At 35.2% G+C, this 15,376-nt stretch overlaps 1 protein-coding gene across 1 annotated transcript in view; it reads right to left on the bottom strand.

Moving 5' to 3' along the window:
* Nucleotides 1–7,938: 7,938 nt before the first annotated feature.
* The window catches only part of WRN (WRN RecQ like helicase), a 170,722-nt gene continuing 163,284 nt past the window's right edge, over nt 7,939–15,376 (bottom strand). Inside the window, exons 34-35 of the mRNA XM_081268993.1 lie at nt 12,304–12,435; nt 7,939–10,310 (exon numbers count right to left, since the gene is read on the bottom strand). Of these exons, the coding sequence (XP_081125119.1) occupies nt 10,188–10,310; nt 12,304–12,435 (255 nt within the window). The 3' untranslated portion in view covers nt 7,939–10,187. The remainder of the gene's footprint in view (nt 10,311–12,303; nt 12,436–15,376) is intronic.

Genomic DNA, 15,376 nt, shown 5'->3' with positions numbered 1-15,376 from the left:
AAATTATTTTCTCATATTTCTAGAGGCTGGAAGCCCAAGATGAAGGTATTGACAGGGTTACTTTCTTCTGGGGCCTCTCTCTTTGGCTTGCATATGTGGCTGCCTTCTCCTATGTCCCCACATGGCCTTTCCTCTGTGGCTATGTCCTGATCTCCTCTTCTTCGAAGAACACCAGTCTAGAACCTTCCTAGTGACCTCATTGTAACTTAATTACTTCTTTAAAGGCCCTACCATTAAATTCCGAGGCTCTGGGGGTTAAGACTTCCACACCTGATTTGGGGAGGTACACAAGTCAGCCCATAACTCAGGGTTATCCTGGCACTGTGGCTATCAAACTGGAGGACAGGTGGCCTGATGGTAGGTTTTATCTAAGAAATAGGGTGCTTACCCTTTGTTTCAGAGATGCTCTCTACAGAAGTATAATTCTTTCTTTAAGGCACAAGATTTGGAGACTAGAAATAATTGTGAAACTCGGTAAGTGAGGATGAAGGATTGCTGTCATTCTGTCTGTGAGGCTGAGTTCTCTCTGACAGGATGGGGTAAGAGGAAGGAAAGTTTAAGAAGCCCCTCTCTGGACTGTGGGGAGCCCCAGAATTTTCTCACTACAAGTCAAAGGAAGATTTCCAAATGAGAACAGAGAAGTAAATCCAATTATGCCCTGCCCAAAGGGACTGATGGTCAGTTAAATTCAAATCCCTTCAATTTTACAAGTAAATAAATAGATTTCAGCTTCCTCTATGATGACAAATCTGGACCCATCAGCTACATGAGATTTTTAAAGCTTTACAATCCTAGACATGTCTCTGTCCATGCAAAAAAAAAAAAAAAAAAAAAAAAGCTTTGTAAGCAAAAACCATTCTCCTTAACTGCACACTACTTTAAATTCCTCCGTTATTCTTGAAAACAAAATCAATTATTGACAATCTGAGGCTATCTCTAGAACAGAAAGCATTCACTCTTTTCTTCCCCACAAATCAATAAATGATCCTCATCTCGTTCAAATTTTCTTCCTGAATATGGACACCACAATCGAGTCAGCAGAGTTAGAGTTCTTTAAACAAAAGAGAGATGAGTATCTAAGAATTTGATTTCCCAAAAGCCTGGAGACATGGGGGGTAGGGAGACAGAATGATTCCATGTGCAAATATAAGTGTACACAACACTCACAAACTGGGAATTCCTCCAACAGGATGGATTTGAATGCTTCAGTGCTATCCCAGGCCTGTGGTTATCAAGGAGAGGAATTTGCTCAAGAGGGAAAAGGAGCCACTACGCAAAAGTAAGGTGATACTAATTCTATCCACAGTCCCAGACAAATATTAATCTTTCTGTATCTTCCTATAATTACAGTCACACTTTCACTCACTGACAAGAAATCCTCTTGGTTTTAAGCAGCAGCTCTCCTTCCGCTGGGCCTTTGAAGAAGATAAAGGATCACAATCCTAAAATTGCCACCAGGAGGCGCAAGCGATACATTCCTGCCTCTCCCGGTTTACCCGGACCAGATCTGTGATCTTTATTGAACTGAATTTTGTCCACCGGCTAAAGGTGGACCTAAAGTCCAGCCAAGGAAGAAGAAGCAATAAGGGGAAAAGAAAATGAGTATGTTGGTGAGTTGCTGGAAGGCCAGGGTCAAAGGCTCCTGATTCAGCACTCAGGAGGACTGCTTGCTGATTCCCAGTCTGATATCGCCCCGCATCTGTTGTCTACTCTCTAGCAAAACCCAACATCTCATCACTCCCTCGCATACACTTCTGTGTCCTGGCTGGGTTGTTCCCTGCATCTGCCATACCCTTCTGCTCTCCATCTGCTTGTTCCTTGTTTGCACTCCCCCAGGCCATCTCCAGAAGCCTGCCCTGTTCCAGCAGCCCAGGTGACAGTTTGCTTTCCAGAAGCTGCCCTAAGTTCCTGAGTGACCTCTCACCTCATCATTAATCCCCATGCTATTGAGATTTGGGGGACTTTGGTGTTTGTCGGAAAGGACCTTGTTGACCCTATCTGCGTAGATGGGACACCCAGCTCACTTCGGAGAGCGGATCCACTTTCTTTATGCCAGTTGTCAGGTGTGAACTATCTAACAATGTTAGAGGTTTCGTCTTGAGTCTCCCATTGTCTGTGGCATAAGAAGCACTCTGCTCCACTTACCCTCCTGGTCTTCACATTATCTTCCACCTAGAAAACTGCTTTAATAAGTGAATTGACCAAATCCAAACAAAACCAAAAGATGGTGTTTGATTTTACGATGAACCATATAACCTGAAATTGCCAGATGTGACCAGTAGATGGTGATCTTGAACCAGTGAAATAAAATGTTGCTTTTCCCCCCCCAGAGTGAAAATCATGAGCCAAAGAAGCAAAAGGAAGATAAATAGAAAAAGGGGGGGGGGGGAGATGGGGATGGAAAGGGGCAGGGGGTACAAAACATAATTTCTTATTGTTTACAGAGTATGAAATTCAAATTTTTAAATAAAAATAATAAACTGTCCCTACTGGGACCCAAAACAATGGGGCCTGGAGGGCTTGCCAAGTCTCATTCTGTAAGTTACAGAAAATGCTTTTTTCTCCCTGCTGTTCATCAATCTTTTCCCAGCTTAAGTACCCCTATTTTTAAACAACTATAGTAAGCCCTTGAGAAATAAAAACTGTGATATAATAAACAGCCAATTCACAAACCAGAATATTTCATGCAAATTATTTGACTATTCCGATTATTTTCTTAAAAAAGTTTCTGGAATGCCCATCCTTTGTATTCTTTGTTAAGTGAAAAGTAAGCATTGCTTTGGTACCTCAAGAAGCCTTGGTGAAGCTTGCCCTTGTGAAGATGAACTCTTTAAAGTGAAGCTGATCAACAAGCTGAACAAAGAGAGGTCCAGCTTGGGGTGGCAGATAAGGTGTCCTGGCACACTTGAGTACAAAGACAGTGCCTGATCTTTCTGGGAGGGCTTCCTTATGAACTGACTGAAGGGGACATCATTTGTGTGTTCTCACAATATGGGGGATTGCTAACATTAATCTTGTGCTAGACAAGAAGACTAGGAAATCCAAAGGGCTCTGTTTCCTCTGCTATGAAGACCAGAGGAGCACAGTTCTGGCATTTGACAATTTTAATGGGATCAAGATAAAAGGAAGAACTATTCGTGTGGATCACGTGTCTAACTATGAGGCTCCTAAGAACTCAGAAAAAGTGGATGATGTGACCAAAGAACTCCAGGAGAAGGGCTGTGGGACTAAAACTCCCTCATTGAGTTCATATAAGGGTTCTAAATATGACAAACACCCAAAAAAGCAGAGGGGGCAGGGGAAGGAGAAAGACAAAGAGAAGACTGTCAGGAGGTAAAGGCAGAGCAGCCATCCTCTTCATTGCTTGGAAACAAGACAATAAAAGAAAAGAATGACTCTGCCCCTAAGAAGCACAGCAGAAAGAACTCAGAGAAGGTTCATAAGTCCAAATCCAGAGGGACAGAAGCACCACCCTTGCTCCCTGAGGTCAGGATTTCCTGCTGTGGTAGGGCAGAGGGCGCAGAGAGGGATCCCAAGAAGGAGAAATCTAAGAATGAGCACAAGCCCTCAAGCAGAAAGAAGGCAGGAGAAGACAGAATAGGGATGGAGACAGAGGGCGACGCTCACACACATTCTAGCTGGCACAGTGGGCATTTGGAAGGATGGTGTCACAGAAGTAGAAGTAGGAGCCAAGATAAATCCGGTACACAAAAAAGGCCCACTGCTCCTAGGAGCAGGAGACTTCCAACACCTGCAACTGTAGGCAGCACTGAAGCCTGTTTCAGCTGCTTGGTTTATTTGAAAATGAACTGTTTATCAAATTCAGTTTTGCTGTTAATATTTCCATATATAAAATCTCTGTGACTGATTCTTATAATCCCTTGCATAGTAGATTTGTTGAGAAGGTTGTAATTTCAACAGCCAGATATCCTGGAATTTTTGGTGCAGTCATCTCTGGGAATATACTTGGTACTTAATCAGAGTATGTGTCCTAAATTTTGGTTCATAAATATGACTCTTGAACCCACAGACCCCAATTTAAGGTGAAATTGCCAGAAAGGGAAAATACCAGATTATTCTAGAATTGTATTGCTTGTGGTAAGTATTTAGAACCCAGGATTGTAGGAGCTTTGCAGTTGGCAGGTGGAGCTATATAGAAGTGTGGCTTCTTAGGAATTGGTAGGAGTCCTAAAATTAGCCACTTCCCTCCCTAGCTCTCCCTTGAAAAACAGTTTTTAAATATTTTATTTATTTTTGGTGGTAGATATATCTCTTTCTGCATATGTCCCTTACCATTTGTTTATTCATATTGAGATGAAAGTCACATAACATATGAACTATTTTCCACACACACACACATACCAAAAAAAGAAAGAAAAAAGAATAAAGAAACCTTGTCTGGTATCACTAAATATCAAAATTATAACTCCCCTTTTTTATACCAAACCACTAGGCAAACTTCTGATTATAACACGGCTTCCTCTATAGCTTTACTAGAGAAAGGATGAAAATAGCTAACGTTTATTATTCTAGTCCAATACAGATTGTGCTAAATGCTTCACTTCATTCAACTCCCAAATACTCTAAGCCTGTTTCCTCTTCTACAAAATGATTTTAATAAAAAAGGCTTGTAGTAGAATGATTTGCTCAAGGTTATAGTTACAAGCTGTTCAACTCAGGCTAATTCCAGAGCTCAACTCACATTCTCAGCATCCAATGTGAAATACTCTTGCCTCCTTCCCCACTTCTACCACATTATCACCATCTAAGGGATGACGAAATACACATTTTCTTTTATTCACTACCGTATCCCCAGAACCTAGAAAAGTGTCTGGCACATAGTAGTTACTCAGTAAATTATCTGTTGAATATTTACTTGTGGCTCTGTCAACTTGGATAATGACAGAATCTGCCCTTGAAAGAGATATCCAGTTTGAGTTGCTGACACCTGAGATTTCTAACCAAGCACAGTAAGAGGCACTCACAGGACCACTGTGATCTCACAAAGAACTGTCCACCAAGGAATGGATGGGAGATAGGTGACCTGTCTGGACTCCTGATCACTGACTGTCTTTCCTGTTAGATGTTTCTATGGCTACAAGAATGAACACCAACTATGGGTGCTAACCATTATTAAACAGTCTACATACATTGTGTCTGAGACCAGCAACATCTCTACATTGTATTACAAAGTGTTTAAAAGAGGCTTGGTGTGTGTAAGTAATTTGCTAATAGATGGCAGAGCTGAAGACTTGATTGTGTGTGTAGCTAGTCTGGGGTCCAAAGGCAAAGTTATAAAGGGAACAGGTATCTTACAGAACTGAGACCAAGGACCTGTGTGGAAAGTAAAGATGACTAGGGATCCATATGCCTCCCCAGCTAACGGAGCTTTGACCAGAATCCTGTAGCATCTGGATGCTCCCACATATTTATTCATTGAACAAATACTTCCTAAGTTTCTGCCACCCTCTTTCCTAGGTGTTAGGTACACAGCTGTGAACAAAGCAGACAATAATCCCTGTCCCCATTGAGCTTATGTTCTATCCAGGGAGATCATAAACATAATAAGTAAATTTTCAGTATATTGGAAGGGGATTACTGTGGGAAGAATTGGAACAGGTAATAGAGAGGGACAGGGTACTGAAATTTAAAGGAGGTTAGTTGGAGTATAATTCTATTTTGTTTTCTGCTGTGCTGGGGATGGAACCCATGGCCCTGAGTATGCTCTCGGCAAGTTCTCTTCCACTGACCTACACCTTCCAGTCATTTAATGGAAGTACCTTCCAAGAGGAAAAAACAGTCAATATAAATACCCTAAGACATAATGTATTTGCCTTCAGGAACAGTACAGAGTCCAGTGTGGCTGAAGCAAAGATTGGGACAGGGAGATAGCCTAAGAGCAAAATAGCAGGAGTCAGAGAGGTACTGAGGACAGAAACCCTAAGGGCCTACAGGGCTCTGTTAAAAGCTTCCCTTTCACTCCTGGAGAGAAGGAGGAAAGAAAACCTTGAGGCAATCAAGCCTCTTGAGGAGGGGGAAACTAAGATTTTTGTTGTCTGTTATCAAGAAGAATTAGGGTTTAAAATAGAGATTTCTGAGTTACAGAAAGTAAAAGCAATATTTTTGAAGTGTTGAATTTGAAGTTTGTGAAATTCTATTACATAAAGTTGTATTTTACTTTATTTTGCAAAATGCTTAGGAGAGAAGTGAAAACTTCCCCCCCTGAAAAACCCATGCATGGCTTTGACAGGCACTTTTAATAATTACAGCATTCACCAAACTGCTTTTTGACATTGTTGCGGTTTGGAAGTTTTTGGTTTCATTTTGTTTGCAACTTCATAAATTTAACACTACTTTGGAAGGTTGACACAAACACTTAATAAAAATCATTTTTTTTCTTTTCCTCATCTACTTTTGTAAAGTTCCACAGTTTGAAATACACACAAAACAAGTAAAATGTATATTTGAGTTATTTTGTAACAAATTAACACAGATATGTATCATGAGAAAAATATTCTTATGTGGCTGCCTATCTACCACTGGGTTGGAATGGAACCACCATTTGACCCAGTTACCCCACTCTTTGGCATATACCCAAAGAACTTAAAATCAGTATACTCACATCAATGTTTGTAGGAGTTCAACTCATGTTACCCATGGTATGGAACCAACCTAAATGCCCTTCAACAGATGAATGAATGAAGAAAATGTGATACCTATACACAATGAAATAATACTCAGCCTTAAAGACAAATAAAATTATGGCATTTGCTGGCAAATGGATGGAACTAGAGACTATCTTGCTAAATAAGCCAATCCCAAAAACCAAAGGTCTAATGTTCTCTCCGATATGTGGATGCTAATTCGTAGTAAACGAGGTACGGGGTGGGGGGTGGACAGGAGGAATAGAAGTTCACTGGATTAGATAAACAGGAATGAAGGGATGGGGGGTAATAGGAAAGACAGTAGAATGAACTGGACATAACTTACCTATGTTCATATATGCATACACACACAACCAGTGTGACTCCATATCATGTACAACCACAAAAATGGGAAATTATACTCCATGTACGTGTAATATGTCAAAATACATTCTACTGTCATGTATAACTGAAAAGAATAAAAATATTTTAAAAAACCTTCCTTCAAACAGGTTTAATATAAAGAAGAATTAATGTCCCACTTATCTGAAATATTCAAAGTAGGGTAAATGAACTAGTAGCTCAGCAACATCACCAATAACCTAATTTTTTTTCCGTATTTCTGAACTGCCTATCTCAGTGCCAGTCTCACTAAAGGATGATTGTTCATGTTCCTAAAACTGCCCCCCAAACTTCTTCCTAACTAGTATCAGGGGAAAAGAGAACATATTTGCTCTAGCATTTTGACAAAAAATACTAACATTCACTCTAATTGTAATAGCTCAGGCTATGAAGCTACTCCAGATTCAAATGCTGTTACCAGGGACTGGCTTAGATACGGCCATAGGTGCCAATCCCACATCCAGGTTGGACTAATCCTCCTTAGAATCAACCCAGACAGAAAACAGAACCACAGGTAATGAGAAAAGAGAAATTACGATGCAAAGGTATAAAATCTAACAAAGAAAAGACAAACAGATGTATTCTCCCTTTGGTTAGGTTTTTGGCACCAGACTATACCTATTTTGTTTCAAGAATGTTCAAAGCACTGCTGTTTAAAATAGCAAAACAAACAAACAAACAAAAAAATGGAAGTAACTTCAGTGTTCAACAATAAGAAGTCAGTTAAATAATTCATTGTATACACATATAATAAAATATTATATCAACAGTTTCAACCTCTGAGATCAAAAGTATCCCTTTTAAAAAAGATTTAAAATTTATTGAGGATCCCAAAGAGTCTTTGTTAATGTGGTTTATAGCTATCATTACCATTTAAGAAGTCAAACATAGGAAGATTTAAAAATATTTATTAATTTGTTTAAAAATATTAAATCATTACATGCTAAGATAAATATATGATTTTTTTAAAAAATCGTATTTTTAAAAAAATAGTGACAAGAATGGCATTGTTTCATTTTTGGAAATTTTATGACATAGTTTAACAGAAGCGGCTAGATTCTCAGATCTGTTTCTGCATTTAATCTATTTTGACATGCTGTTCTGACAAATTGAACTTGTCACAAGTATACAGTTGGAAAACAGAGGAATTTTACTAGCTTTTTCAGATAATGGTAGACAGTTTTGAAATTATACCAAAACTGAATAAGTTATAGTTTAAGATAGTTGTAGTTTAAGATACCTGAGATCCAACAGATCTTTTATCCATGCATGATTATATAACACCATGAATTAATCATCCAGAAAATACTGATTCATTGAGCTATGCAAATCTTCTAAACATATATAAAATCTTTAATATCAAGAGTCATATTTTAAAATTATTATCTATCTCATTAGATAAATCTTTAAGTTAAGGCAAGTGGCAAGTTTTTGGTAAAGGATACAAGTTTTCCAAAATTATAAATTTTACTAGAAATTTCAAATATTATCACTGGTGAAGTGAGAAGCTGACATCATTTAATCTTGAGAAATTGTTGCTGAATAACCAAGTTTTCTGTCGGTCTTTTTTTTTTTTTTTTGGTGAAAATTATATTCCATGAAACAAAGTAGCCAATTCAATTCACAACTCAAATAATCAAACAAAATCAAATTTCTAGAGATGATCATCACACTTTGGCATGCAGCAAGAATGTCTTATGTGTACTTGACATTTAATCATATAGAACGCAAATGCATGGAAATGTACAAGAAATATCTAGAAAACTATGTATGACATATTTAATAGGTGTTCCCTTCTGGCACTGGGATGTGATAAAATGACAACACAGGGAACTTTTACTTTTTATTTATACTTTGAGTGTTTTACAATTAAAATTCTTTTATGTATAATTATATATAACCAATTAAGGAAACAAGTAAATATGAGAAGGTCTAGCAAGATATACAAAGAGAGATAACTATGATTTCCTATCAGTAGAACTAAGGGTGATTTTTATTATCTTCTTTTTTCTACTTTCTGGACTTTGGTAATTCTTCTATAATAAACAAATATTTCTTCTTTATTAACAATGGTTATTTTTATTAACAAAAAAGTCAATCAGCCTGGTTTAATGGTGCACACCTGTAACCCCAGCTCTCAGGAGACTGAAAAAGAAGGATTGCAGATTGAAGGCCAGTCTAGGCAACTTAGTGAGACCTCATTTCAAAATAAAAAATAAAAAGGGCTAGGGATAGAGCTCAATAGTAGAATGCCCCTAGGTTCAATTCCTAGTACTGTGGGGATGGGAGGCAATCAAGGTTCTGGAATGTATTTATAAATTATATGATGAACTGCTTAAAGATATATAATCATGGTTTACCAAACTCTGTCAGAGTTTGAGCTTCAGATATTTATTTGTACTATATAAGAGACATTAGAATCAAATGCTGACATTCTCATATAAAAAGGTATTTGGAGTAATTAAGTAAATGAAAGTTATATATGTATGTATCTTTATAATATTTAACATGAAGGACATTGTTTTATTATTTGAAAAATATCAGAAACTAGAAAATACAAAGTGCAATAGCTGCCTAATACAAATGGAATTCTTTTAACTTTCTTTTTCCCCACTTACATGTTTTCCAAAATACTGTTTCATTTTCACTGGTCTGGTCAACTAATACCATCTACAATGCACACACAAAAGCTTCTTTGAAAGACAGTAAGACAATTTGTGAAATAACTATGCTTCCTTACACTTGCAAGACAGATTTTTGGTAAAATAAAAAGATTTTATATCACATAATCACTATACAACTATTAATCTGTTATATATATCAAATCATCACATTACAATTTACAAATATATTATAAAAAAATTAAAAAACAAGACACAACACATTTCCAAAATCAATCTGAAAGAAAATTTAATATTCTATTTTATGATATATTCACTTAGATTGAGAGAAGACTGAAATACTTCATCTGAACTGTGAAAATTTAAGATGCCAGTCCTTCAATATACAGGTGAGTTTTACTTTGGGATTAGAATAATTTTTTAGCTAAACTATTACTCCTAACCCTTTTCAAAAATAAAATATAGCTCTCTCCTCTTATAAAACAGTAAGACACACAAGGTCATTCTAGTAATTGCCAACTTAACTAAAAAGACCTTTCTTTATTGTTTTGGTCATTGATTTGTTGCTGGTGGCAGATGATGTTTCACTTCTTTTGGCAAACCACTCGGGTAATTTTCTTTTTGAGGCTTCTGATGATGCAGCCTATAGGAAACAGAAAGAAAGAAAATACAAAAAAAAAAAAAAAAGATCTCTATTACTGAAAATATATAGCATTTGCAAAAAAGTAACACAGGTTCCTGGATATACAACCACCTTTCCTCCCCACACAAAACCAACCAAACCAAATAGTGACATCCATAGAATTTATTTATGGGTCAAAAAGTTAATAAAAAATAAATCATTATCATTTCTTTAGGCAATTACTTGCTATCCTGTCATCTGTTCTTAGACACTCAAGTCTAGGCACTAATTTAGTAAAGGAAGAATTTGGACATTATTTTAATCCCATGGTGAATCTGCTTTGGGTTAACCAAAATGGTGAATTTTTAATTTTCTGAGAAAGGTATACAGTCATGTATGCAGACACACATACATTAGGCATTTGAAAAAGAACATAACTTCTAATGTCCACAATGGCAGAGAGACTAGAAGAGTGATCCAATTATTATCAGCACCTTGCAGAATGATCAAGACACAGCAGACACTCATGAAATAGTCAATGAATAAATGAAAAATAATATTTTTTTTTAAATCTCAGAGTCCTTTTGAGACTCTGCTGACAACTACAAATCCCCTTCCCAGGGGGGAAAAAAAGATAAATGAACACAGGTGCAACACTGCACACAATTTTAGCAACTCAAGCACTAAAAGCCTCTTAACTATTGGTTAAAAGTCCCTGGAAAAAAGAATACACAGGATGGGTTTGTGTACCATACCATCCATACATGAAAAAAAATTTTTTTTTAAGTAGGCAAGAATTCCCTAACTCTATAATAGCATAAATCTGAGCATTCAGTTTGAGTACTAGAACTTCAGAATAATATAACAGAGAAATCATTCTAACATGAGTATGCCTTGGAATCAAGCAGAGTTAACTTAGTGACTGGAAGTATTTGAAGGCTTTATGAGAAGGTAGCTTTATTCAAGTTACAAAACATCTGTTACCCTAAGGTATAGCTATAATATAATTTATTTTAAAAACTGATGGTTTATTTATATATTGTTTATCAACTTCTAGCTATGTTTTACTGTTTGTTATGTTTAAAAACTATTTATGTTTAAATAGCTGAGGATAAGAAAAAAAGCAAACGATCACAGGCAATACACTATGAAACTTTATATTTTAAAAAGTTGTTAGTGCCATCCTGTAATCCCAGCTACTGAGGAAGGTTTGAGAAAGAAGGATCACAAGTTCAATGCCAGTCTGGGCAACTTAGTGAGACCAACTCTCAAATAAAAAAATAAAAGAGGCTGAGGGTGTGGATAAGTGGTAGAACACTCCCTAGGTCCAATCCTCAGTACTGTTTAAAGAAAAAGAAAAAATGTCCTTGGTTTAAATTCCAACTGAGACACATGCAATATGTATGACTCATGCATGTTATTTAAATTTCTTCCACAGAAAAGGGTAATCATAGTATATATAACATCACTGAAGTATCTGGAGTTAAATGAAAATGTGCAAAATATCAAAACACATCTTGACTTATTCTTGGTACTTACTAATATTATTTTTTTCCTACAATATTTCTATAGCATTTGTTAGTATTTATAATTATAACAATGATCTTATTTCATTGAGAAAAAAGGGGGAAATGCTTACTTATATTCACTGTGTCTTCTGTCTCAACTGAAGAGACCTTAATTATGAGGTCTAAGTCATTTATTACAAACATTGCTCTCCTGTGTCTATTTCCTTTATCAGTAGAACAATAAAATTCCCAGCCATCATAAAAAGGAATTTTATGGGGCTATTTACCTCTATTTGATGTTCCAAATTCTATCACCATATTATTGCCATTAAGTTGTAATAGAAAACATTAACTCATTTGCTGATTATATGCCTACACATATTTAAGTAAAGAGAAATAAGTTATATTCACATTTAATTTCATCTATAACTAAGAAAATTCTAAACATATTAGTTATCAAGCCTGACATATTTGTCATGAAAACTATTTTCATGAATCAATTTTACCTGTGAATGAGAATCTAAAAATAAATCTTCTTTTTCTAGATAGTTGGATGGCTGACTCCAGGAAGTTGGTTTTATTGGATGTCTGTGATCTCTGTCTTTCATTGAAAAATTGTCAGAATGCATTCCAACAACCTTTAAAAATTTTACAAAATATAAAATAGTTATGTCATACACTATTCTCTTAGTTAAAAAAAATCTATTCCTAAGAAAGTAGAACAAAATCAGATAAGGACACATCAACGAAAACTATAGACCAATATCCCTGTGAACTCTGATGCAAAAGTATTTAATGAAATATTAGAAAATCATATTCAACAACATATTAAGAAGATTGTATATTATACCAAGTTCATTTTACATCAGGGATGAAGGACAGTTTAAAGCATACAAATCAATAAAAGTAATTTATCACATCAATTAGAATTAAGGACAAAAACACTTGGTCATCACAATAGATGCAGAGAAAGTTTTCTAACAAAATTCACCATCTATTCATGATAAAAACACTTAAGAAACTAGCGATAGAAGAAACCTAACATCATAAAGGCTTTATTCAAGTTACAAAACATCTGTTACCCTAAGGTATAGCTATAATATAATTTATTTTAAAAACTGATGGTTTATTTATATATTGTTTATCAACTTCTAGCTATGTTTTACTGTTTGTTATGTTTAAAAACTATTTATGTTTAAATAGCTGAGGATAAGAAAAAAAGCAAACGATCACAGGCAATACACTATGAAACTTTATATTTTAAAAAGTTGTTAGTGCCATCCTGTAATCCCAGCTACTGAGGAAGGTTTGAGAAAGAAGGATCACAAGTTCAATGCCAGTCTGGGCAACTTAGTGAGACCAACTCTCAAATAAAAAAATAAAAGAGGCTGAGGGTGTGGATAAGTGGTAGAACACTCCCTAGGTCCAATCCTCAGTACTGTTTAAAGAAAAAGAAAAAATGTCCTTGGTTTAAATTCCAACTGAGACACATGCAATATGTATGACTCATGCATGTTATTTAAATTTCTTCCACAGAAAAGGGTAATCATAGTATATATAACATCACTGAAGTATCTGGAGTTAAATGAAAATGTGCAAAATATCAAAACACATCTTGACTTATTCTTGGTACTTACTAATATTATTTTTTTCCTACAATATTTCTATAGCATTTGTTAGTATTTATAATTATAACAATGATCTTATTTCATTGAGAAAAAAGGGGGAAATGCTTACTTATATTCACTGTGTCTTCTGTCTCAACTGAAGAGACCTTAATTATGAGGTCTAAGTCATTTATTACAAACATTGCTCTCCTGTGTCTATTTCCTTTATCAGTAGAACAATAAAATTCCCAGCCATCATAAAAAGGAATTTTATGGGGCTATTTACCTCTATTTGATGTTCCAAATTCTATCACCATATTATTGCCATTAAGTTGTAATAGAAAACATTAACTCATTTGCTGATTATATGCCTACACATATTTAAGTAAAGAGAAATAAGTTATATTCACATTTAATTTCATCTATAACTAAGAAAATTCTAAACATATTAGTTATCAAGCCTGACATATTTGTCATGAAAACTATTTTCATGAATCAATTTTACCTGTGAATGAGAATCTAAAAATAAATCTTCTTTTTCTAGATAGTTGGATGGCTGACTCCAGGAAGTTGGTTTTATTGGATGTCTGTGATCTCTGTCTTTCATTGAAAAATTGTCAGAATGCATTCCAACAACCTTTAAAAATTTTACAAAATATAAAATAGTTATGTCATACACTATTCTCTTAGTTAAAAAAAATCTATTCCTAAGAAAGTAGAACAAAATCAGATAAGGACACATCAACGAAAACTATAGACCAATATCCCTGTGAACTCTGATGCAAAAGTATTTAATGAAATATTAGAAAATCATATTCAACAACATATTAAGAAGATTGTATATTATACCAAGTTCATTTTACATCAGGGATGAAGGACAGTTTAAAGCATACAAATCAATAAAAGTAATTTATCACATCAATTAGAATTAAGGACAAAAACACTTGGTCATCACAATAGATGCAGAGAAAGTTTTCTAACAAAATTCACCATCTATTCATGATAAAAACACTTAAGAAACTAGCGATAGAAGAAACCTAACATCATAAAGGCTGTCTACAAAAACCCCAAAGCCAATATCATAGAGAATGGGGGGAAAGTGGAAACATTCCTTTAAAATTTGGAATAAGATGTCTACTCTTACCACTCCTATTTAATATAGTGCTTGAAATTCTAGCAAATTCAGCAAAGTAGCAGGTTACAAAGTCAACACAAAAAAATCAACTGCTTTCTTATATAACAATAATGAGTCTGCTGAGAAAGAAATCATGAAAAAAAATCTGACAATTGCCTCAAAAAAAAAAAGTGCTAAGAACTAGGTGCTGTGGATAATGTAATAAAGGCAGCTTGCTTCCCACCTTCAAGAGGCTTATAATCTTCAGTATTTTCCTGAGATGTTTATAAGCAAGCATGCAAATACATTTTGTAAACGTGTTTTATAAAGTTTCTGGTTATGAAATATACATCTGAATTAAAAAAAATAAATACCTAGGAATAAATATAACCAGAGATAAAAGACCTCTATAATGAATACTATGGAACACTGAAGAAGGAAGTGAAGAAGACAAAGGAAGATGAAAGACCTTCCCATGTTCATGGGTAGGCAAATTTAATATTGTTAAAATGGCCATATTACCAAAAGCAATATACAGAGAGTCAATGCAATTCCAATGACAGTCTTTAAAGAACTAGAAAACACAGTCCTAAAATTCATTTGGAAGAATAAAAGACCCAGAATAGCCAAAGCAATTCTAAGCCAAAAAAAAGCAATGCTGGGAGCATTGCAAAACAAGACTTCAAATTATACCACAAAGCTACAGTAACAAAAATTTCATGGTGCTGGCATAAAAAAAGAAATGAAGACCAATGGAATAGAAGACACAGAGACAGATCCACAAAAATGCTGTCATCTGATCTTTGACAAAAGTGCCAAAAACATAAATTGGAAAGAAGACAGCCTTTTTTTTTTCTT

The sequence above is a fragment of the Spermophilus citellus genome (assembly GCF_964194105.1).
Source record: "Spermophilus citellus genome assembly, chromosome: 16".
Lineage (NCBI taxonomy): Eukaryota > Metazoa > Chordata > Mammalia > Rodentia > Sciuridae > Spermophilus > Spermophilus citellus.
This window is presented reverse-complemented; position numbering and strand designations above follow the sequence as displayed.